Source organism: Anneissia japonica, unplaced genomic scaffold, assembly GCF_011630105.1.
Source record: "Anneissia japonica isolate Jap-2015-1 unplaced genomic scaffold, ASM1163010v1 scaffold432_len584295_cov189, whole genome shotgun sequence".
Classification (NCBI taxonomy): domain Eukaryota; kingdom Metazoa; phylum Echinodermata; class Crinoidea; order Comatulida; family Comatulidae; genus Anneissia; species Anneissia japonica.
Genome location: NW_022725334.1, coordinates 67,014 through 89,882, shown reverse-complemented (window position 1 = coordinate 89,882; position 22,869 = coordinate 67,014). Strand labels below are relative to the sequence as shown.

At 31.7% G+C, this 22,869-nt stretch overlaps 1 protein-coding gene and 1 long non-coding RNA gene across 8 annotated transcripts in view; one reads left to right on the top strand and one right to left on the bottom strand.

The window, feature by feature from the left end:
• Nucleotides 1–21,262, top strand: part of LOC117112718 (steroid 17-alpha-hydroxylase/17,20 lyase-like) — a 28,345-nt gene extending 7,083 nt beyond the window's left edge. The window contains exons 1-5 of one of the 7 annotated variants that reach the window (XM_033255859.1): nucleotides 4,301–4,387; nucleotides 12,795–13,732; nucleotides 13,870–14,022; nucleotides 15,040–15,144; nucleotides 16,515–21,262. In XM_033255859.1, coding sequence (XP_033111750.1) covers nucleotides 12,841–13,732; nucleotides 13,870–14,022; nucleotides 15,040–15,144; nucleotides 16,515–16,855 — 1,491 coding nt within the window. In that variant the 5' untranslated portion in view covers nucleotides 4,301–4,387; nucleotides 12,795–12,840 and the 3' untranslated portion in view covers nucleotides 16,856–21,262. Of the gene's footprint in view, nucleotides 1–4,300; nucleotides 4,388–8,791; nucleotides 9,201–12,794; nucleotides 13,733–13,869; nucleotides 14,023–15,039; nucleotides 15,145–15,212; nucleotides 15,312–16,514 lie in introns of those variants that run through there. The other 6 variants (XM_033255862.1, XM_033255864.1, XM_033255861.1 and 3 more) reach the window with 6 other exon arrangements.
• LOC117112720 overlaps nucleotides 21,255–22,869 on the bottom strand; it is a 5,704-nt gene continuing 4,089 nt past the window's right edge. The window contains exon 3 of the long non-coding RNA XR_004446081.1: nucleotides 21,255–21,287. This is a non-coding gene — a long non-coding RNA (uncharacterized LOC117112720). The remainder of the gene's footprint in view (nucleotides 21,288–22,869) is intronic.

Genomic DNA, 22,869 nt, shown 5'->3' with positions numbered 1-22,869 from the left:
ACGTTATTTGATAAATATCCACGAGGCATTGAACATTTCATCTGCTTAGAATGGTGCACGAGGCAGTTGAAAATGTCCACGGGGCATGTGTTAGCAAATAAATATAAGTCACCAACTCATAACTTACTTTTTCTATTCCCAACATGGAGATGATTAAAATAATGATGAATTAAGTACAAAAATGACTAGAGGGGCAGAGATGCAATTTAACCTTGCCCTGCTTAGCGCATTGCATAAGGGAAAAACAGGGCTAGGCTTAGAGTGCGAGTTGATGTGTTTGCTTACAGGAGAATGACGTTTCATTTGGGATCAGCCAACCTACAGGCTCTCACTTGGTCAGCCTATCATCATTCTAACCTTGTCCTGCATTTGTGAAATGGGTGGAAATTTAGGCTGTGGGTTGAGTCACTGACAGGAGACCAAAGAGAAAAATATTTACCTACTGTAAACATATCTAAGACTGAAACAGCAAAGTGTTAAACATAATGTAGGTCTAATCAGTTCTAAAACAAAATAAATAAATCATTAACTAATTAAGTAACTGGCATTTATCAGATTGTAACCTACTGACATTAACCTTTATTAGGTTGTCAACAAACATACAGTGAAACCACTCGTCATTGAAAAATAATAAATACTTTTTCATTTGTTTATAATAAAAACAAATATTGTAACTAATAAAAGAAATTGCTGACTCATTAATATTTTGATTTTTATTTTGATTAAAACTTTTGAAACTGTTTACCTCCTTTTTAATTATAAAATTTTAAGAAATATTTTAACATTATAGATTGACATATTCCACCAAGTAAACCATTTAATAGATGTATATACTGCACCGAAAGTATTGAGCACTTAACCTAAAGTTCACTACTAGTGAAATGTTGTGAAGGGCTGTAGGGTTACAAGGTTTGAGGATCATAAGTTTAAAAGCCATCCACACATTGCAGTGTACAGTATGAGCAGTCAGCTGAGTCCTAGTTCAGATACCAGCACTATAAAAATAATTTTGTTGCTTTTTTTTTTCTTGAAATAGTTCAAAACTCTGCTTTCATAATTTCATAATCAAGAATAATGTCAAATAAATTGAATTGTTAATATCACACACCTGACCTCACATTTTTTAATCAACAAAAAAAAAAAAAAAAAAAAAAGAAAATTAGGACAACAAAGATACATAAATTAAAATAAAGTAAAAATGAAATAGCCTCTTAAAATGGCTTAATACTGTTTACAGCATATATAATTGCTACTATTATCCTGCCAAGAAATCTTATGGTTTTTAATCTTTTTTTTACATCATTATTGTGTTTCTAACTTTCTGTATTTTGCACCATGCATTACTTTTTACAATATTGTATAATACAAGTTTAAAATTTTTAAAGATTGGAATAAAATTATAGTATAAATTTTAAAATAAATTATATGCGTTCGAAGGAAAAAAAAACACAAGAATTTAAATCAATAAGTTCACTGACCATATAGAAGAAAAATATATAAAAGATATTAACTTTAGTAAAATCAACACTGGTTATATACATTAGGGAGACCTTGATATTGGATATGAACTAGTCCAGGCATCCCCTCGATAAACTGGTCATTTCCCTTGCGTTGTAGTTATGGATGTGTGGGAAGGCTCTACGCTGACAGTTGGAGAATCCCAGGTTTAAACAACTAAAAAGTCATCACTGGTCATTGCTGTACGCAACTCTACTTAGTGAGTACTTATCTCACTTACTTCACAATACCCTAAAGACTGTACAAAACTAGGCTAAGATAAATTTGTCAATTTTGGACATGGATAGAGACAATCTCTAGAGGAAAAAAGTTTGGACACACTTCTTTTTGTATATCTAACATATTAGTCAATTTTCACTGTTCTGGTTTTGTAACTAAATTAAGGTTGTTTTATGATAACTTAAATCAATGTATTAATAGTTTTGTAAATCACTGTTGACATGATTCAAGTGATTTATATTATTCAAGGTTTTTAGTAGGGGTAACTAATTTTACTATACTATATCTCCACCCACAATGTGTGTTTTAGGATGTGTATTCCTCACTGTTTGCTATAAAAAAAAGGGAATTAATGGAATAAGTTTAACCTTTTTGAGGATAAGGTCGCTTCATCAGATTTTTTTACCCCACTCATCAATCCCACAGTCAAACTTGATGTGTATGTGTGTCTGTGTTATGGAGAGGGAAAGTGTGTGCGTGTGAACTTTCTTGTCTCACTCGCTCGCTATTGTTTATTACATCTTTGATATTACAAAACCAATGAATCACACTCATACAATACTGTAGTCTGGGTTAATTTCCCTTTTTTAGGCTAGGGTTCCGGCAGACACACCCATGATCCCAGGGTACAGTACTGTAGGCTGAGACCAGAGATTCACGTCATCACATCATTCTCTGGAAAACCACTATGCGTTTATTAATGTGACGAAAGGAAAACCCATTTTGTGACCTAATTCCATGTATGCCCATGCTGATTGAAATAATAAACCTTAATAAGGTCCTTACATGAAACATAAGGAGAGGTAATCCTTATTCTAATTCGTGGATCAGTGTAACCACACATACAGGAGAGTACGAAGGTTTACATTGCCAAGTGATTCAACAACCACAAATTCTTATCTGAACTACTTCATTGAAATGGTTACCTGTTGATTTACATATGGTAAAGTAATGTCCAGACTATCTAATTTATTTGACAAAAACATGCATGACTAAATATGGTCATGACGACTTCACATCATGACCATATATAGGCACATCATTACTATATATGGGCATACAACAGTGTTCTCATAGTTTGAACAGAGCTTTCAGATCTAATCAGCCTAGACGTGGCCATCATCAGTTTCCTTAAGCCTCAGCTTTCAACAAAGTTTCAAAAGTAATCACTTTAAACCTTTCAGAGTACACACAGCTCTGCAAATACTTCACAGAAATCAAAATAGGCAGAAAGAATCATCAAAAAATTAACAAGTCTGATAAAAAAAAATATATCTCAACTTGGTTGGTTCATTTTTAAGTATTGTGTCTGAATTAGACCGTCAAATTCCAGAAAGCAAACATTGCGTGGAAAATCATTTCTGAAATGGAGTAAAAACACAAGCTGAAACCAATATTCTTAATAACTTTTGACATATTGAAATCCGCTTCGTTGAAAATGAACCAGTTTCTTTCCCGATTTATCACAACAACAGTACTTTAAGATCAAGTACAGACAGGTAGTTCATTAAAGGGTCCAGGAAAATTAATATAACAGGATATTTTGATGAGGTATGTGCTCTTTGGCCCTTATATCAGAAGCACTATCATCCTTCCTAAATAGTCTACAGCCAAAATTGCTTTGGCTTTAGTCATACCCAAAGTATGTTACATCATTATATTTTTTACTACTACTTATCGTTTAATTCCTGTGTGCTATTTTGTCATCAGCGAATCTGGCAAATTTCCTGTGTTTCTACAGAAAATCAGTATTCAAATAATGTTTGGGTTTTTATGCCAAGGTTTTTACATAAAGGTTACAAAGATTGAACACAAGGAAAAGAATTTGTATTTAATGAGTTTGATGGAATGGAAAATGAAACCTGAATTGAATAGCCATACATTCTTGAAAAGGGGTTATTACCGGTATACCCAAAAGGTCTCTAGCCTCTACAATACATTTTTGGTCAATTAGAATGTGGAAATTAAAGCATACCTGTTCATGTATGGTACCATGAATCATTAATCAATATTATCAGGGAAGGATTGGTGAAAAAAGTATGGTAACTAGGTAGATATAATAAAACTATATAAGTTACTTTGAATTTAACATGCATAATTAGTATTTACTTAAACAATAATCGTACAAATAGTATAAATTATATAGTAGCAATAAATTAATTTAGTTAAAAACTTACATAAGTGATGTTGACTTATAAGCTTAAAAGAGTCATAAATATAGTATGTACAGCATTGGTCTTCATCAAATAATTATTGTTTCATTTATTCAGTTTTGTGTTTCATAGACATACAGTAATACATTATATATCCACTGACCACATATCATCGTACAACATTCCAGGTTATTTTTAGTATTGACATACAGTAGTTATAAGGAAATCAGTAGGAAACATCTATGCTGTTTGGAATGGAAATAGAAGTAGATATGTAATGAGCAAAATACATTAATACCGGTTTTATAAGCATACAGGGATTATACACACACTATCAGGCAGAGCAATCCACTTCATGAATATTCATAAACTGAAGTTAGTTAAATACTTAAATAAACATCAGGTGAAATCTAGTCATTCTTTAAAGAAGTCCACTACCTCGCTGACATTGGTGGTGCTATCTTCAAGCCAAGCAAGTAGCAGCTGACCTAGTTAAGGTAAGCCAAGCAAATGCTCAAGGATTTGCCTACTTACTGTTATTAGCTCTGAGAATCCATACTTAACAACATACAGGTGAATTCTCACTGTTGACAATAGGGTGTCTATTTTAAGTTTCATTGATATTATTTTTGCTAATCTTAAATAAACAAGATTTTTTTTCCACTCAAAATTTTAATTCTTTCTATCCTAGGATTTCCATCCTGCTACTTTTTAGAGCTCATCTACAGTACAAATTTAATGAATTTACGTAAACTATTAAAAAAACCATTTAAAATCTTGATTAACTGTGTCCTGTACAATATTTGTTGATTTAAAAGGGTCACATGTTATACATTTTACAGAAAAATTAATGGGATGAAATATACTTCACAATACGCTACAGTATTAAATATGATACATACCAGAGTAAGTAATGTACATGGTAGCAATGTGGACGTTGCGAACACACGCGTAACATACACTGTCGCTGTGCAGAGTAGGTGTTTAAGCCACAAGTGTTAGAAAGCTTTTGGAGGGCTTAACGTTGACCTTCTAAAGCTGCAGTATGGGCTAATTGAGAATAGACAATCAAAGAAACTAGCGAGATATAAGTAAATGGCAACAGTTTTAGAGTCGCGAGCTATTTATAGTCACAAATTCAGTAGAACTAATATGAGTATAGTACTGTAGCAATTAGTAACACAGTACAAGATCGACTAATAGTACTACACCAGTAGTAATTTCAGTGTTTCTCTTTTATAACAGAGGCACAACTATGAGAGTGTCCAACAACAAAAATCACTAAAAACTTAATTCATGCGATAAATAAAACATGAAAAGTATGAATAATAATATAAAATGAGTAAATAAATAAAAATTAAATAATAAATAAAATATGTATAAATACATAAAGAGTAAGATAACATTTATATATTTAAATGACATTAACTTAAGAAAATAAATAAAAAGCAAAAAAATAATAAAACAAAACAAAAAACATATTAGTCATGTAATAGAAAAGTATTATATTTCATTTTGTTCTTTCCATGCAGTAGTTAAAAATAATTTACAATGTTTATCTAAAACTTTACTTGTTACTGTATACTGGAACAGGTACAATAGTTTTAGTAGCATAGTAGTAGTAAATTAGGTGGTAAATATTATCCATAATTTTTCCAAAGTATTTAAGGTATGGTATTTTTCATCCAAAATGTGTTGCCTTTTTGATGATAAAAATGGGACTAGAGGATGTAGGATAAATACTGAATTAAAATCTTAAAATATCACTTTTAATCTGTATAATCCCAAGTGAAACTAAATATAGAATGACCTTGGTTTTGGTATTTATTATCCAACTAATCGAATACCAAATACACGTATATTAAAAATAGCATTTTGACAACAAAAAAATTCCTAATGCATTCTCGGTTGACTTATCGTTTTAATATTAAACTCTTTATTAAATATTAAATGAAAATTCTACAAATTATTACAATCTTCAGACATGTATACTACATGAATTGTTTAAATAATAATATATATTGAACTAATAAACTTGAAAAATAAAATTTCATAATTGAATTTACATCGATACGGTACAGTATTACAACACTCATGCAATAGTATTAATATAAATATAAATACAGTAATACCAATGAAAGGTGCTATTAATTCAGAAATTAAAGTACTATTTTATGTTAACAACATTAGTTCATTTGTTGTTACTGTTTATTATTATATTATAACTCATTATAACATAACAAATCTATGCTCTATGCTAGAGCGTAGTACCTAATTCCCTTTTTAAACCCCATAATAACCATCAGAGAGCTTTCTTTTACTAGTATCAAAATTAGAAGATTAGCCCATTTTTTTATTTCTAGTTTTAGACAGCAAATAGAATGTCAGATCATAATCAGATTCAACATTTCAAACTTTGATTCTACCAAAAAGTAGGTCAGGCAAATTATCAAGATACAAACATAAACACTATTTTGGGGGATCGGTCGCTACGTGGGTGTATACTTTTAGTGCAATAGTAATAGGTTGATAATTCTTTTTTTAGTGACACAACATTTTGTATGTGATTCATACTAAACAATACAGTCAAATGTTAAGTAGATTATGACAATGACAGATGAATACTTAAGTATAACAAAGTCTTGTTCAAGCCAGATGCATGTGAATCAAAGACAAACTTTTACTGAATATCCAAATACATATCATAATTTAGGAATTTAATTTCAATAGTAGTCGAACTCCAGAATGACGGTTTAAGACAGTTGCCTCCTAATCAAGTAAAAACCTCAGAATTTTTTTTTTCTCATGAATAAAAAAATCTCCAATCTTTAAATCTCATAATGATACTAAGTAGAACATTAGACAGTTTAATTTTTTGATGTAAATCTGTTGGATCAATCAACTGAACAACCAATCAATCAATATATCAATCAATTAACCAATCAATTATAGGTATAAATAGTGAAATTATATGTTCAAAGGTATTTTGACAACATATTCTGTACATGTTAATTAAATTAATCAGTCAATCCCGCCTTGAAGTTTTCCACCCAGTCTAAAGCTAATTTCATGGCCTTCCACCCACCCTTATTAACCCATTTTTCCATCCTTAAAATCCACTCATATTATCTAGAGTTTACCAATTTTATCACGCACCCACCCTCAAAATATCTATTCCCACCATTAGTTTTCATTTGCTACAACCCTGTCAATCAATAAGTATCTTCAGTCCTTATTTTACAATAGTACAAAAATATACCAAAAGCTTTTTTAAAATCTCCCCCTTTTGTATTGATGCCCAAATAAAAAAAAATATCAAAAATATTTCTTGGAGTCCAGAGAAATTGCTATTTTAGTTGAAAATATAGTGAGTATTGCCAGTTACAAACTCTTATCTTTTTTTTTTTTTTTTTTTACAATTTAGGCCAAACAAACAAAAAACATGCGTCTTATTAGGGATTTTTGAGATCTTTAAATACAAAAAAAAAATTATATTTAATGTTTTCCCTTCACATACACATAGAACATACACATATGCCAAGCCTATACACCAGTGAAAGTTTATGGCTTAAGAGGATGTGTGGATTATAAATCTGTGTATTTTGTGCTAAGTGAAAGTTTAAAAAAAGGAGGCAACAAAAAAGATATGAGATAGTACAAGAAACATTTTTTTGTTTATATTTGGCCATATTGTACTTGAATGTAATCTAGTCAATTTCCACACTTAAGTAGAAGACTGACAGACCAAACGCATGGTTGGCGCAAGCCAGTGCCAACAGTCAACAAAAATAGAGAAAACAAGCAGATCTGTGGCTGGCAATGTTAAAGATCCACCTCACTGACTATGTAGTAAATTGATGGGTGTAACTGACGACCTGTTTTCCTTTATCTAGTTTATTTGATAACATCCTCATCAAAAGTGATTCAGCTGACGGTTCCCCTCTGCGTCCTAGTTTTTCATCCACCTGAATGCTTTAACTGCCTATTGTTCAAACTATAGATTTAATCAGCAGAGTGACCGGAAAAGTATTTCAGAAACTGTTTACTCTGTAATAACTGACGCTTATGCATCATGATTTTACTGCCGATTCCTTTATCTACAGTTCACGCTTCAAACAACTGGTCAGCTTGGTAGGAAACTATAGCCCTGAAACCTATGGTCATGATCACTCAGGCAGATTTAATTCATTTTTTACATCAGTGGCATCAATCAAATGGCCATTGAATTTTATTTCTGATGTCAAATTTAATTCCAGGGTATAGTTGGAAGTGACCCGGACAAATAAATTTATTTAAATGCATTGAGAACTAGGGCATTTACCTATTAATCCAAAATTCAGCAGAATTCCCATTTAAGAAAAATATTTTTTAATAACTAATTACTCTTTCACAATACTATATTTTTGAAACAAAATACTTAAATTAATTACATGACAATATATCTGCCAAACTAGTGATTTTAATGACTTTTAATTTATTTTAATGTTAAAAAATGTATTAAACTATGAAATAATATAACACTAAGATTTATATAGTGTACCTTTTCCGAAAAATGATCAAGATACTTGATAGAAAAAGGAGCACCAGTTAACTGTACTGTACTGTAGTTTTTATGAAAATTTTATCATCCAATACGCCATTATATTTCCTATCAAGAATGGGAAGCCATAACTATTGTTATCAGGTACAATTTATTCCCAGAAGGAAAAAAAAAAATCAAGGTTAAACAAATAGTCAGAGAAAACCCCTCCTAGTACACCAATTCTAAACGATAGATTGCCAAAATATACGTCTATAACATAACACACAATGTAGCAACCTTGATTGAAGGTCATGTCCCAAATAAAGGCTTAGATTATCCATACAGAAAAATACAGATCTGGGTTACAGTTAGGGTAGCCAGATAAAGGTGTAAGGACTTAACAGCCAGTAGGAGGGCAGTAAAATGCATGTCATAAATAGGTGTCCACGTAGTGATTGGGTGGTTGGCTGGCTGTGGTTGCTAAGTAGGCTATGGCCCAGTTTGGGATCACAATATGACAGCATATAAGGGTTCGCTCAAGTGTCAGCCAGCAATCAGAGCTCAAGAAGGGTGTCAAAGAGGTTATTGGATAGAGTACCCTACGTTAAATCGGAGCAGCTTTTCTGACACAGCCATACAACGTCAGTACACTAAAGTCAACCATAGGTAACAGTCGTCTTTACTTACGAAGACATTGGACAGTGATTAAAAAAAAAAACACCAACTGATTTAGCTCTAATGGAACTTAATCAACTTTGATTTTGTACATAAACAAAGTACATCTAGACGTAAGTTTGTATTTTTTATGTACTATTCTGTAGGCTATGCATAAGTTACATTTTTGTTTGTAATTCTGCCTAATTATATAACAAGTTTAATTATTACTATAATACTCTTTACTTTACCAAAATTACAAGGAATATATATCTACTTTTTCTTAAAATTCTACAAATTTGAGTATTCTTTTTTTTTATCTGTTCCTAAAAGAAAAAAATATTACAGGAAATGTTTAATTTATAATGAGAAAAGTTTACTTCTAAAGTCAATTTTATCCAAATTTTAAGATAAATACTTCATGTCTTGCCACCTCTATCTTGTAAAATTTAATGTCTAAATATAGATCAAAATATGGTTATTGCTAATACTTTTCACTTTAAAGCAGTGCGGCACTCAGGGGATTCTTAAATTGATACCTACTTAAAGAGAATTAAAGATTATTTAAAATTTCTATTAACATAGACTTTCTAAGTTCATTTATTTCCTGAGTTTTCATATCAAAAAATTGTAGGCTATTTCGAAAGTTATGGATTTGCTCCAAGTTTACAATAATAAAAATTGTGGATGATGGGAAAAAAGTGATACAATAATAACTGTGATAATTACTTAATACATTAATTTATCTTTAGTTAAGATACATTACAAAATATCATTTGAATTGGGTTCCTTGTTATAAGTTAAAATTTATAAGTGAATTTTTCATGTAGTATAATTTGATTTTAAGTTTTAGGTACATCTAGACGTAAGTTTATTCATCAACATTGACAGCCTGTGGGATTTATTGTATTGTATAGCCTACCTACTGTATATGATATGATATTCCAAGATCGTTAAGAAAATAAATTTATTTGTAGGATTTGAATTTGAGAATGGAGAGCCCTTCACAATATTTTAGTTTGTCACTGAATTTAAACATCATGTAGCTCAGTTTATATTCCAAAACATATATCTACCATCATATGAACGTTACTCACTCCACTAAATACCGTCACTGTCACAATCTTTACAAAGATATATTATAATAATGTTGTTATTATTATCATTATTATTATTATTATTATTATTATTATTATTATTATTATTATTATTGTTATTATTATTATTATTATTATACTAATTTAGATATAGGGCCTATCTAACTATATCTAAAACAATTGGCATAACATTGTTAAGTAAGTGCAGTAATTGGTTTTGAGGAAATATTAGACAAGTATTTCAACTCCAAACACCCAAATTTCTCTTGTATCACTGTAAACATTTACTTTAGTTGAGTTTTTCCTTACACTGTATGTCATACTCTTATCTATTGTTTTACAATAATAAACTAAACTTCATGATTTGGAATTTTTTCTGCTGCCATAAAAACCCAAATTCTGAATGAGACCAAGCATAAAAAAACTTAGCAAGAATTATTTAACGATATTGACACAGTCTACATATTGTATTTCATCCATGAAATATATCTAATTAATTTGATTATAATGATTCAATAATGAAATCAATTTGTATGAAATGACCGTGGGGTAATTTCTGAAGTAGCCGAAGGCGCAAAACCTGAAAGGGTAACATGATTTGGAAGTGACAGTGTAGCATCACTAAATCAATCACCAATCCGCCTTACACTGTCCGGTCTGTGTCAAAAAAAATTAATTTCCTGATGACGGAAAAGTACTCAATCTGATGAGAGATGAGACATTATTTCCTAATTACCTTCATGGGTAGAAGCCATCTTAACAAGGACACTACCCTAAATACTATCTGTTGAACAGTTGTTTACGACATATTAAACTCAGATGCACTGAATAGTAAAAATCTCAACCACACTGGAATGCAAATTCTTCGAAAGCTTCTTTATCAAACCCTATCATTTTTTAGCACCGATTCTTCGAAAGTTTTACTACAATGATATAAAAAATAATAAATAGTGAAGTTTTAAATACAGTAGCGTTGTATCCATCAAAAAAGATGCTCAGGACGCTTGATGCGTGGACTAGGAACTCGATCAATGACTTTATTCGCCCCAAAGGGTCATTTTGTGTGTGTGCTCCCCAGTAACCCGGTACCAGCTACTCTTGTCGTCCACCACAGGGGCTGTCTGTTCCAGTACACCGGGGTATTCCCCTACTCATCTCGAATGATGTACTAGGTTCTTTACAGTGCACACGAGCCATTGTATACACTGGGCATTTATAGTCCTTATCCAAGAAAACTTGTTCTACCACCAAAACCAGAGGCAAGTGTGCCGTTTGAACCAGCGCCGATATTATGGCTGTAGGTTGCGTCGCCCATGCTAACCGTTTGGCCATTCAACTCACCTAATTAATGTGTCAAAAACATTGTTGACAACTCTTTAACAAAAAATTAGCACATGATAGCATCCTGACTAGGTCCAATAGAGAATAAATCAGTGAAAGTCAATGACACCAAACACAATTCTTTAGTGTTGAAAAAATAATTATACTCAAAATGGTAGAACATAAATAAACATTCCTTTGGTAGAAAAGCATTAATCAAACGATGAGAATACTTACATAAAGAATCTAATTAGAAAGATTAAGAAGACACTGTAAAGGGAAATCGAATTATGCTTTGAAAATTATCAAAGCATAATTAGTTGTCAGTTTATATGGTTTTACACAAAAAAAAAGTATTAAATTTACTAAATAAGTCATTAAATTTTAATGTAATTTCATACAAAAATGATGATTCATTACTTAATTAAGAGGCACATAAAACTTACAAAATTAGAAAACATGTATTTGTACTACTTACTTTAAAACTAAACATTTTCCAAAACTTTTAAAAAGTTTTTGGACACTAGAGGGCAGCAGACACTTATTTTGGTTAGCACAATTATTAATATTGTTACTATGAATATGAATGTTTTTTTATAAACAAACTAAAAATTAGAGAAATCACATTAATTTTTTCTTTAAAAACATAACCTAAAAATGTATTCATCATTAAACTTTCATAATATAGGTAACTTCTATAGTAACTCTGGAAAGTTTAAGCATTATTATATACTTATTATTACTATATTATTTGTATTCCAAAATACAAATAAATTTGTTTCTTGATAAGTTGCATTGCTCATTTATAAAGGATCAATTAAATTTTAAAATTTTAATAAGACATAGCATTCAAAAATTCAGTTTTTGCTGATGTATAGTATTTTTGCTAAACAACCCTTATATTAAGGCAAGTTAAGGATTAATGTGCAAAGAATAATATAATTTATACGTTCTAATTATTGGAAAGGAAACTATTTTGATGCTAATTAATTATTGAAACAAACTTAAATATAAAAAATTAGCAGTTCAAATTTATGTTTAACTTTTTGAACTTCCAGCAGATAGTATATTATCTATAATTTACGATGAAGTAAAGAATAAAGTTTTACAACAAAAGAGGGCAGCAAACAGATATTATCATAATTGCTTTTTAGCTAGAATTCACATTCATCTGACAAATTTATACATACAGTAAAGTATACTTCTGGGTTATATTTTTAATGGAAATGCAATGTAAAAACAGCTAATTGGGTGCAAACTATTAACATTTTGTTTTTATTAAGAAATATATATATGTACTTATTCTTACAGAATTAGTTGGATAAAGTACTATTACTTCACAGAATCTGCCAAAATCATGATGATTATTGCCGCATCTGTTTGCGGTTCAGCACTCTGTGCTATGTACTACCTGAAGGAACAGTACGACTACAACATCCGGAGGTTACCACCAGGACCATCCTCCTTCCCGATCATTGGGAATGCTCTCAGTATTAGCATGAAAAATCCGCACTTAAGTATGATAGCTCTGGCGAAGAGATACGGAGACATTTTCAGTTTCAAACTGGGATCGAAACGAGTTGTAGTTCTGAACAGTGCTGATGTAATTAAGGAAGCGTACAGTGGGATTGAAATCTGTAATCGACCGCAGATTTACTCCCTAGAGTTTCTTGTCAACGGCAAAGGATTTATGACGTGTACAGACCATAAACAATGGAAACTTCATATGATGCTATGCAAGAACGCTATGAGAGTGATTAACAACACAAGCCTTGGAAACAAAATCACAACAGAGACAATGTCATTGGTAAAACAATTTGCAAGTCACAACTCAAAGCCTTTCAATCCAAAAGAGGACTTACATTTAGCTTCCTTGAACATTCTATGCAATCTGGTGTTTGGAGAGCGGTACGAGCGCGGCGATGAAGAACTAACAGAAATTTTGGACTATTCAGCGGAGATAATGAAAGTTATCTCGCCTATACATCCGGTAAATGCACTGCCGTGGCTCCGACACTTTCCCAACAAATGGTTTGATGCGCTCTTCAAAGCCAAGGACAAGCGTGATAAAATCCTTATGAAGAAATACATCCAGCATTTTGCAACATTTGACGAGGACAACATCCGTGATATGTTGGATGCACTCCTGATGGCAACAAAGGAAGCAACACGGAATGAAGATAATGACTCGCTTAATCTCTTGACACCGGAACATGTCATCATCAACATGTGGCTTATCTTCTTCGCAGGTAATCAAATTAATATTATTCAAAATTCAACTTACACGTAATATATTAAGCTCTATATAGTGAGAGAGCAGCTTGCTAAACTGTAACACAATACTGGGTCAGGTTGTTAATATTGTAATATGATTGGGCTTTTTCAGGAACAGACACAACTGCTAACACTCTGTTATGGGCATTATTGTACATGGCAGCATTTCCTAAGAAACAAGCTTTGATTCATGATGAACTAGATAGAATTGTTGGACCAAATGGACAACTCAACTTGGAGCATAGACAAGATATGCCATATTTGGGTAAGACCACCATAAGAAAAATATCTTATAAACTTACTAAAAACAAGTACACATAGGTAGAATGATGAGGATGAAGAAAGTGATGGTGATGATGATGATGATTAAGATGATAATAAAGATGGTGATAAAGATGACAAAGATGATAATGATGATGCTGATGATAATGTTGAGATGATGATGATGATTAAGATAAGGGAGATGTGGATAATGATGAGGATGATGTACTTTACAATAATCACCACAAAATTTGACAACAGTGATTTTGATAATGATTATGAGATTTGTGATTATGATCACAGTTGTCATGGTGAGGATATAAACAATGCACATTGTGATTGACACTATTTGAACACAATGTACTAAGTATGCTTAGGAGATATATGCTTAGTTTTTGCTTTGTTCTAAGAGCATGATCTGCTTGAAATGACACTTGGTTAGAATGCTAATGAACTTGTAACCCTACTGTAACTCTACTACTTTTAAATGTTTCTCTAATTGTTTTGGCTGCTTGTGTATCTTCAAATCTGCATTGAATAATTTCCATTTTTTTTCAGTGTACTCTATAATATATATTGTACTTGGAAAAATTAAATGTCATACCCTGTCATTTACTAAAATAATTAATTGAAACTCTATGGTAGTTCATTAATTCAGAATTATCTGTAAATTGTCATTCAGAATCTAAATTGTATAAATGACTGCTGTTAACCTGATTAATCCTTTAAATGTTTCATTAACATCCCTCAAACAACTGAAATATACTTTTTTGATACTATTTAACGGAAAATTTATAATTAACAATTAAATCTTGACAGTAATGTACACTAACTTGTCAAATCAAGATACTAACTTGTGAGGTACTATCAACAATGTACTGACATGTGCAAACCATAATGACACTAACTTGTGCAGAACAGTTTAATTATTTGTAGCATAATTAGCATGGCTTGCTATTGTGTACTGTAGCCTGACATTCTCTCTATGTGATGTTTGTTATCTCCTTCCAAAACTTTGCAGAAGCTACAGTCTATGAGATTCTTCGCTACAGTTCCCTCACTATATTGGGAGTTCCGCACGCTGCCGCAAGAGATACAAACGTTAGAGGATTTCACATACCAAAAGGTGGGAATAAATCAGTTCATTCCTGCTAACAACACTAACCACAATGTTTACGAATTTCTATCCCACAGAGGCAACAATATTGGAATGCTTTCGAGCAACCATCGAGTTCGGCATTCCACATGCAGCTTCACAGAACACAATTCTCAGGGGTTATTACATACCCAAAGGTAGATGAGAACAAACCGTGACCTCTCTTGTACACCTCTGAATATCTTGTGTGTCATCTTTGCAAATACTTTTAGCTTGTAATGTGTTATTGTTGTTGGTATTTTTTCTCTCAGAATGCACTTTCCTATGGTTTTATACAAACAGTCTTCGTGATGTCATGACCTTTATTTATATCAAATCACAATCATTATTACGCCTTGAATTCATTATATATTATCATAATTCATAATTATTATACAGGTTTGTATGTTTATGTGACTCATGTAAAGCTGACTGTTTATAGTGTAGAATAACATCCACATTTGCAATATCCAGCCTGGGTTTCTATCATCATACATCATTAACATGTAGAATTATTTGTAGTATTCAAGTAGAAAGAGACTTTTTACAGCATGGGGTAGCTGATCTAACTGTTGTCTGATCTCAATTTGCACGTCTGGCTACTGTGAAGGACACAACTGTACTATCATACATACAGTTTTATTACTTTCTACTACTCACGACATATTTCTACTGCATGTATAGTTTCAGATCTATGTTTATTTTATGTATCGTCTTCATCAATATTATTCAGTACTGTTTAGAATTGAGAATCACAATAGCTTGGTGGTTAAAGTGCTGTCATTTCAATTCCAGGGACCTTGGTTCAAATCATACAAGGGCCAGGATTGTTTTTCTCAGTTAACAACTTGAACCACCAGCCTTACTATTAACAATATTTAATCTGGCCTGACTGTACACTATCAGATTAAAAAATGTTTGATCACATTTTTGTCTGATTAAACAAAACTACTGTCTAATATCTGTCAGACATGGAGTCATAATTTGTTTTCATATTTACTAACATCTATAAAGAACTTTCAGTCAGTGCAGCACTACTTTCCAAAGCCATTAAAACAATTTGAATGAGGCTAATGAAAATAATTACAAGTTAAGAAAAGAGTAATTAATTAGAGAATAGTTGTTTGACCAAGCATGCACTGTCACACTAAGTCTAATCCAAAATTATATGAAGCTGGACACACACTGTTCCTACTTTACAGTGTGAGATACTTCTTGTTGTATAAGAATTAAAGCCAACAAAAAAAACTTGTTCCAATTTTTGTTCCCAAGATTTTATACAAGAAAGGTGTTATGCAGTAACATCTGAAAAAAAATTATCCAGAAAATAACACAGAATCAATATTTATCACTCTCTTTAGGTACGCAAGTGATGGCGAACATATGGGCTGTTCACCACGATGAAGAGGCCTGGGATAGGCCGCATGAATTTCTTCCAGAAAGATTCTTGAACAGCGAGGGCAAGATGAAGAAGCCATCTGAATTCCCACACTTCATGCCATTTTCAACTGGCAGACGTATCTGCATCGGAAAGAACATCGCGAAGTGTGAGCTCTTTCTCCTGATTGGAAATTTACTACAAGCGTATACGTTCCGGATGCCAGACAACGTCGAGCCGGACTTGGAGGGAGAGGTTACATTCTCGTTAGTCCCAAAACCGTACGATATCGTGGCAGAACCACGAAGCAAACCAGAGCATTAGGGAGATATTAGAACTTAATAAACTATGGTGTGTTTATGGGACTTCTGAAACATACATCAAGGAACTTAATAACTTCTTTATACATAGTAAATAAGATTTGTAAGTACAGTACAGTATGTTACCAGATATTCATCACCATAGCAACATCATCAAAGAAATCAATAAATATTGATATTTTTATAAAGCCTATATATTAAAACATGTTAATAAACAAATTATAGTATAAATAATTATCAAAAATCAGATTTTTACAGTAATTTAATTAAATTAACAGAGATTTGAAAGACACAATGCTTCCCCTACCTTGATTCAAGCACCTTGTTAGTTAGGTCAAAGGTCATCAATGTAATGATGGAAGGCCAAGCCTAATATCATGTTACATTGCGTTTGTACATATTACTAATTATTATACAAGATTTGTATTAAAAATAAACATTTCCCTAATCACACTTTAATATTCAGTCTATGATACATGCATAAAATAAGATTCTTGTTTCATGCATGCAGGTTATTTTTTGTAGAAAGCTGATGCAGAAGACACTGTTGTTATATGACATGTATCAAAAAATGCGTCAAACTATGTCATAATATCTAACTAGTACATACACATCCATTCATCCGTATCTATGCCAGTTCGAACGAAGGCAAGGCTATTAATTATAATAATAATGGTAGACTTATATAGCAAACCATTCTAAGGCATTTATATAACATTATTATTACCCTGTTAATTGGATTCAAAAAATATACCTATGAAACACATACTCAGCTCCCTGGGGTGTGTCCCATAAAGTTTCAGCAGCTAATCAGCGCAGCAAAAGTTCAAAACCCTGACTTTGAGGTCATAATCCTGAACCTCAACCATTGCACCAACTGCCCCCACCGGCCCAACTATTAATTCCAGGCCTAGGAAATAGTGCCTTCATACAAGCATGGTTCCTCTACAGTGCTAATGGCTCTATAAAACAGTTTGTTAAATGATTCTTTTAATAATAACAAATCATCTTTCATTTTATATTATTTTTAATGACAAATATTGTTGTCATACCAAATTCAGAGGTGTTTTAACTTTGTTTAAAATATGTCCATAATGTGACATACATTTCCCAGGTATGCATGGTCTCAATAATTCAATAATTGTATGATAACTACACATTTACAAACAAAATAGTTATTCTGTATTTTAGGAATCACTTCTTTAAAAAGAGAAAGTTTTGATCTAACAAATAACAAAAAAAAAACAAAAAAAAAAACACTGATGCAGGGCAAAAGACAAGCATTTGAAAAATACAATTATTCTTTTTATTTGGCCTTCAATAATTCATTTATCACAAGAGCAATTACAGCACAAAACTGAATGAGGTCTTGTTTTACGTACCAATAATTTTAATGGTCATCAGAGAATATTTATTGAATAACAAAAAAAACAATCAAATAATACATATATCACAGTAATAGAGACCAATACTATACCATAAGCATTATGATAATGTATAGTAGCACACAAAACAAATTATACAGCATACAAAATATAATCATTCAACTTGTTAGTTTCTCATTATTAACAAAACAAAAGTATGCAAAACATGTATAGATCATGCGCACATTTCCTGCCCTCCTAAAGGCATCGATTCCTGAAAGTGAACTAACATTTCAATTGCCTTGAATGAACAGTATATTCATAGTGTTAAACAAACATGCATTGAAAATGTATCTTCTGACAGACGGTTAATATGGTAGTAATTTTTTTTTAAATACGCCACATGGGGAGGGGGGAGGTGGGCATTTAGAAGCATGCATGTAAATTTAAGGTACTGTATACTAGCATGAAATTCTACTGAATTCATCTTTACGATAAACAATTTCTAATTGATTTTGACTTTAGCTAGGGAGTCAGAAAAGATTTTTAATTAAGTTAAGGAGCTTAAACTTCAGAACATTCCAATTTCTATTACTTTAAAGTAGAGTTTAGTATAAATATTTTGCAAGTATTAAGCAAGAGAAAATATAACTTTAAAAAGATGATTAGACGTACACTGGAAAAATTTGGAAAATGAATGACCAAAGTATGAATGTAAAATCTTTATTCATATTTATTTCTACTGTACCTATTACAATTAACAAAATAAAACAGGCCAAAACACTGGTGATGCTTTTTTTAATAAATATGAGTGACTGTATAATGTTAGAGCCACCGATTACAGGTGCATTTTTCAGCTGTGAAACTGACATTTTCTTAAAACTTTACAACAAATCCATCCATTGTGGATACAATTATCCTCTTCAAAAATGATAGATAAAATGTATCATGAAAGAATGAATGCTAAGTAAATTGTGGGTTTAATAGCACCAACAAAATTTGACCTGTTTTGTATATTTGAATTATAGGATTACCAGATAATTTTCACAGTGAGGAAAATTAAGATGGTGGTAAGGCCGAGGGAAAAAATCTTGCTTAAAGTAATTTCTTTTTTAATTACTTGAGTAAAAATGGGTTTTCTTTTTTCTTAAAAGGTTTAATTAAGAATGTATTTATCAATCTAAAGAATATAAACCTACAATAACACATTTATTGTAAAATTTCTTATTTATCTATTTGGAAAATATCTTTATTATGATTAACTGTAAAATGACTATTATTTTTATAAAGTATTATTATTGTAAATAAATTATAAAAGGTGATATTTAGTAGGAAATGTAAACACATATCAAGCTTCATTCCCATATAATACTATACAACTGAAGTTATTGTTTTAGTAGGTCTGTGCATGCACTCATTCATGTTGTTAGATGTACCTTATTTAAGCTCTGTCCAAACTAGAATGCCAAACGGGCAAGTTATAGATACGCTGTCGCATATTTCATAGTGTGGACGAAGTTTTAAATGGCTGTCTTTATTTCTGATGCCAGACTAAATATCACCAAAATACTAGAGTGCTTTCTAAATATGGATTTGTATCAGAGTACCCACTAAATTGTTTGTACGCTTCCACAAGAGCGCCGAGAAGTCAGTACCAGCAAGAGTAGCATCATTAGTACATACAGACAATTTTCAATGCAATTTTATTTTTCATGAGGAAAGTCAAGAAATCTTGTTTGCTGAAATGTCAAATTTTAAAGTCAAGTTCCAATTTTAAGTACAGTATTTAAATTCTGATGAATTGGGCTTTTGGAATACAGTTGAACTTGCCTAAGTCAAATCCACAATGACATTGAAAAATTGTTTCGACTTGCATAAAATTTGACATACAGATGGTTAATAAATGGAAAACACAACAATTAGCCATGTAAAATAAGATTGACTTAGAACTTATTCGAGTTAGGCAAAGTTGACTTAAACAACTTTACCTGTACTCATATTCTACAGAGTGTGGGTGATCAAATACTTTTGAGTTCGCACTCTAGTCTTGTGCCTACAAGTAATTTAGTTGTTTAAAAGTAATTCCATGCAAAAAACAAGAAAATGTATTGGTCCAAAACGGTGAATTTGACTAGGTTTGACTATTCCCGACTAGGCCAGATGAAGAGGGTCAAGTATTATATATCTGTATAGTATACCCGAAGTCTCAAGTTCTTCAAATTCTAATTTGGGCAAATATTACTTATAATACATCTTTAATGATGGAAATTTGTATTAAAAAATAGGATTCTGATATCACTTTTCAAAAATGTGTAATGGAATTCTTGACCACAATAGGAAAGAATGGTTTTTACCATATAAGCACATTGTAACAGTGGAAATGATCCTAAAAAGATGATATTGTATTGACATCAATGATTTTTTTGAGTTACTATATCACTGGGTTTTTTAAGATTAGCAGCCTAATGTCCACAGCTGGTTTGAGCCAATATTATAAAAAGACTTTATCAATAACCAATGTGACTATATAAAGTGTATCATTATTACTGGTATTATTAATATTGGTTAATTTTTTTAAAAACAGCAATCTTTGAAGTGATAGCAGCTTATAATCAATCAATTAATTGGCATTTTTCGTATTTCTATTTCAAATAGTTTATATTTGCTGATAAGAAATAAATAGTGCCTTGTATGTGTGTGACAATTATATATAAACAAGTATACAGTATTTGGTTTTAATGAATTTGTAATTAAGTAGACATATGGGATAATTTTTTTCAATTAAAACATGATCAGATGTAAGATGATGCTTTATTAATACATGAGACCGCCCTAGTAAAATACAGTAAATATTTTGTAAAAATATTTTCATTTTTTTTTACCAGGAATTATTTAGGATTCATTGTAAGATTAATACAAAATTAATACAAGACATGCATGAATTGAGTTAAAATTGTTTAACTTTTCTTTCTACTGATATACCTATGAACAAAGTGTACAAGGAGATAATAAAGGGGAAACTAATAAAATAAACGTTACCTTCGGTTTTATTGTTTCACCACTGGTCTTGATCTTAAAAAAGTAAAGATTTAGGAATAATTTACACATGTGTATCATCTTTAAAAAACTTATGATGTGCAATAATAGAGCACCCAAGCATATTACATCATTGTTACCGCAATGCATTATCGGTGAAGAAGGAATCAGCCGCGCATCAATGCAAGAATTTATTTAATACTCACTCATATCCTGACTCATCCTGGTTTTTATCAATGAATTACTTCTTTCTCTAATGCATAGTTGTTAAAAGCCCTGTCACACCTTGACGATTTAGCCAGCGTATGCCGACGTATGGAAAATTTGGCGAATATACTGGTGTACGTCAAATAATTTATGGGTAAATTTTGTATACAGTGTGTAAAGAGTATGCTGAAGCACGCTGGTGTACGTCATAGTATGGTGCCAGCACATAGCTCATATGTCCCGCATACGCCATAAGTTGTACTGTAGGTAAGTTATGTGATCGTTCACACATTAATGTCGTGTGTTGTGACGACACGACTGTAGTACTCTATAGCCTAGGTATAAACTCGAATGATGTTCATATATTGAAAGAAGGACAGCCTAAATTACCTAGGCCTAATCAGTGGATTTATTATTTTACAATCTCAAAATTTTTAATGGCTGTCCAGTTATTTTACTGTTAAAATTGATGGCTAAAACAACTGCGGGAGAACACTGCAGTTTAGTTATTTAGCATACTTAAAGCCCAGGTCCAAACTATCGAATCTGATTTGACTTTAAAAACATGTAGCAAGACTAAATATAGTCATGATGATATCACATCATGACCATATATGGGCATACAATAGTTGTTTTTCAAAGACAATCTGATAGTGTGGGAAGGACTTTTCTTTACAAAGATTTACTCTGGCATTCTTTACAAATTGAACAAGACTATAAAAAAAAAAAAAAAACATAAGTATGTATTCAAAACAACAGTCATAGAATATAACAACAATCAGGACTCCATAGCAACACTTCAAACCAGACAACAAAAACAGTAATTAAAAGAAAGAGCAAAATAATTATATTAATTGCAAAAACATTGATAAAACGGGCACCTTGTCGAACTGTAGCAACAATTTGTTCTCATGTTACCATGCTCCTAATGATTTTAATGGCTGTAGACTAATTTGATTTTTTATTTCATTTCTGTCATTATCCCAATTTAGAATTCGGAATTAGATATTGCAGGTAGGTGGCAGTACCATGTCCCCAGTCTCGCCTAACTATCATGTGAGGTTTAATCAAGGAGTCGAGTAAAAAAATCCAACATCTGGATTTGAACCGTGGTCTTCAGAAGATTGAAGCAAAAACATTATGCTCAGCTCCAAAAACAAGAGTGGATCCAGGATGATTCTAACAGACAGGGGTGATGGGGGTGGTAAGGGATCATGCAACCTCAATCGAAGAGCACAGTCTGAGAGAGATAGTTTGGCAGGGGTCTTCTTATGTTTTCACATTTCGTTAGTGGATTTCGTTTTGCTGCTGCAGTTGGGGAAGGAGGTGTTTCTTTTACCACCCTTGGATCTAGCATTGAAAAAAGCCATACAGGCTTAATATCCACAGCATACAGGCCTTCTGGCAATAA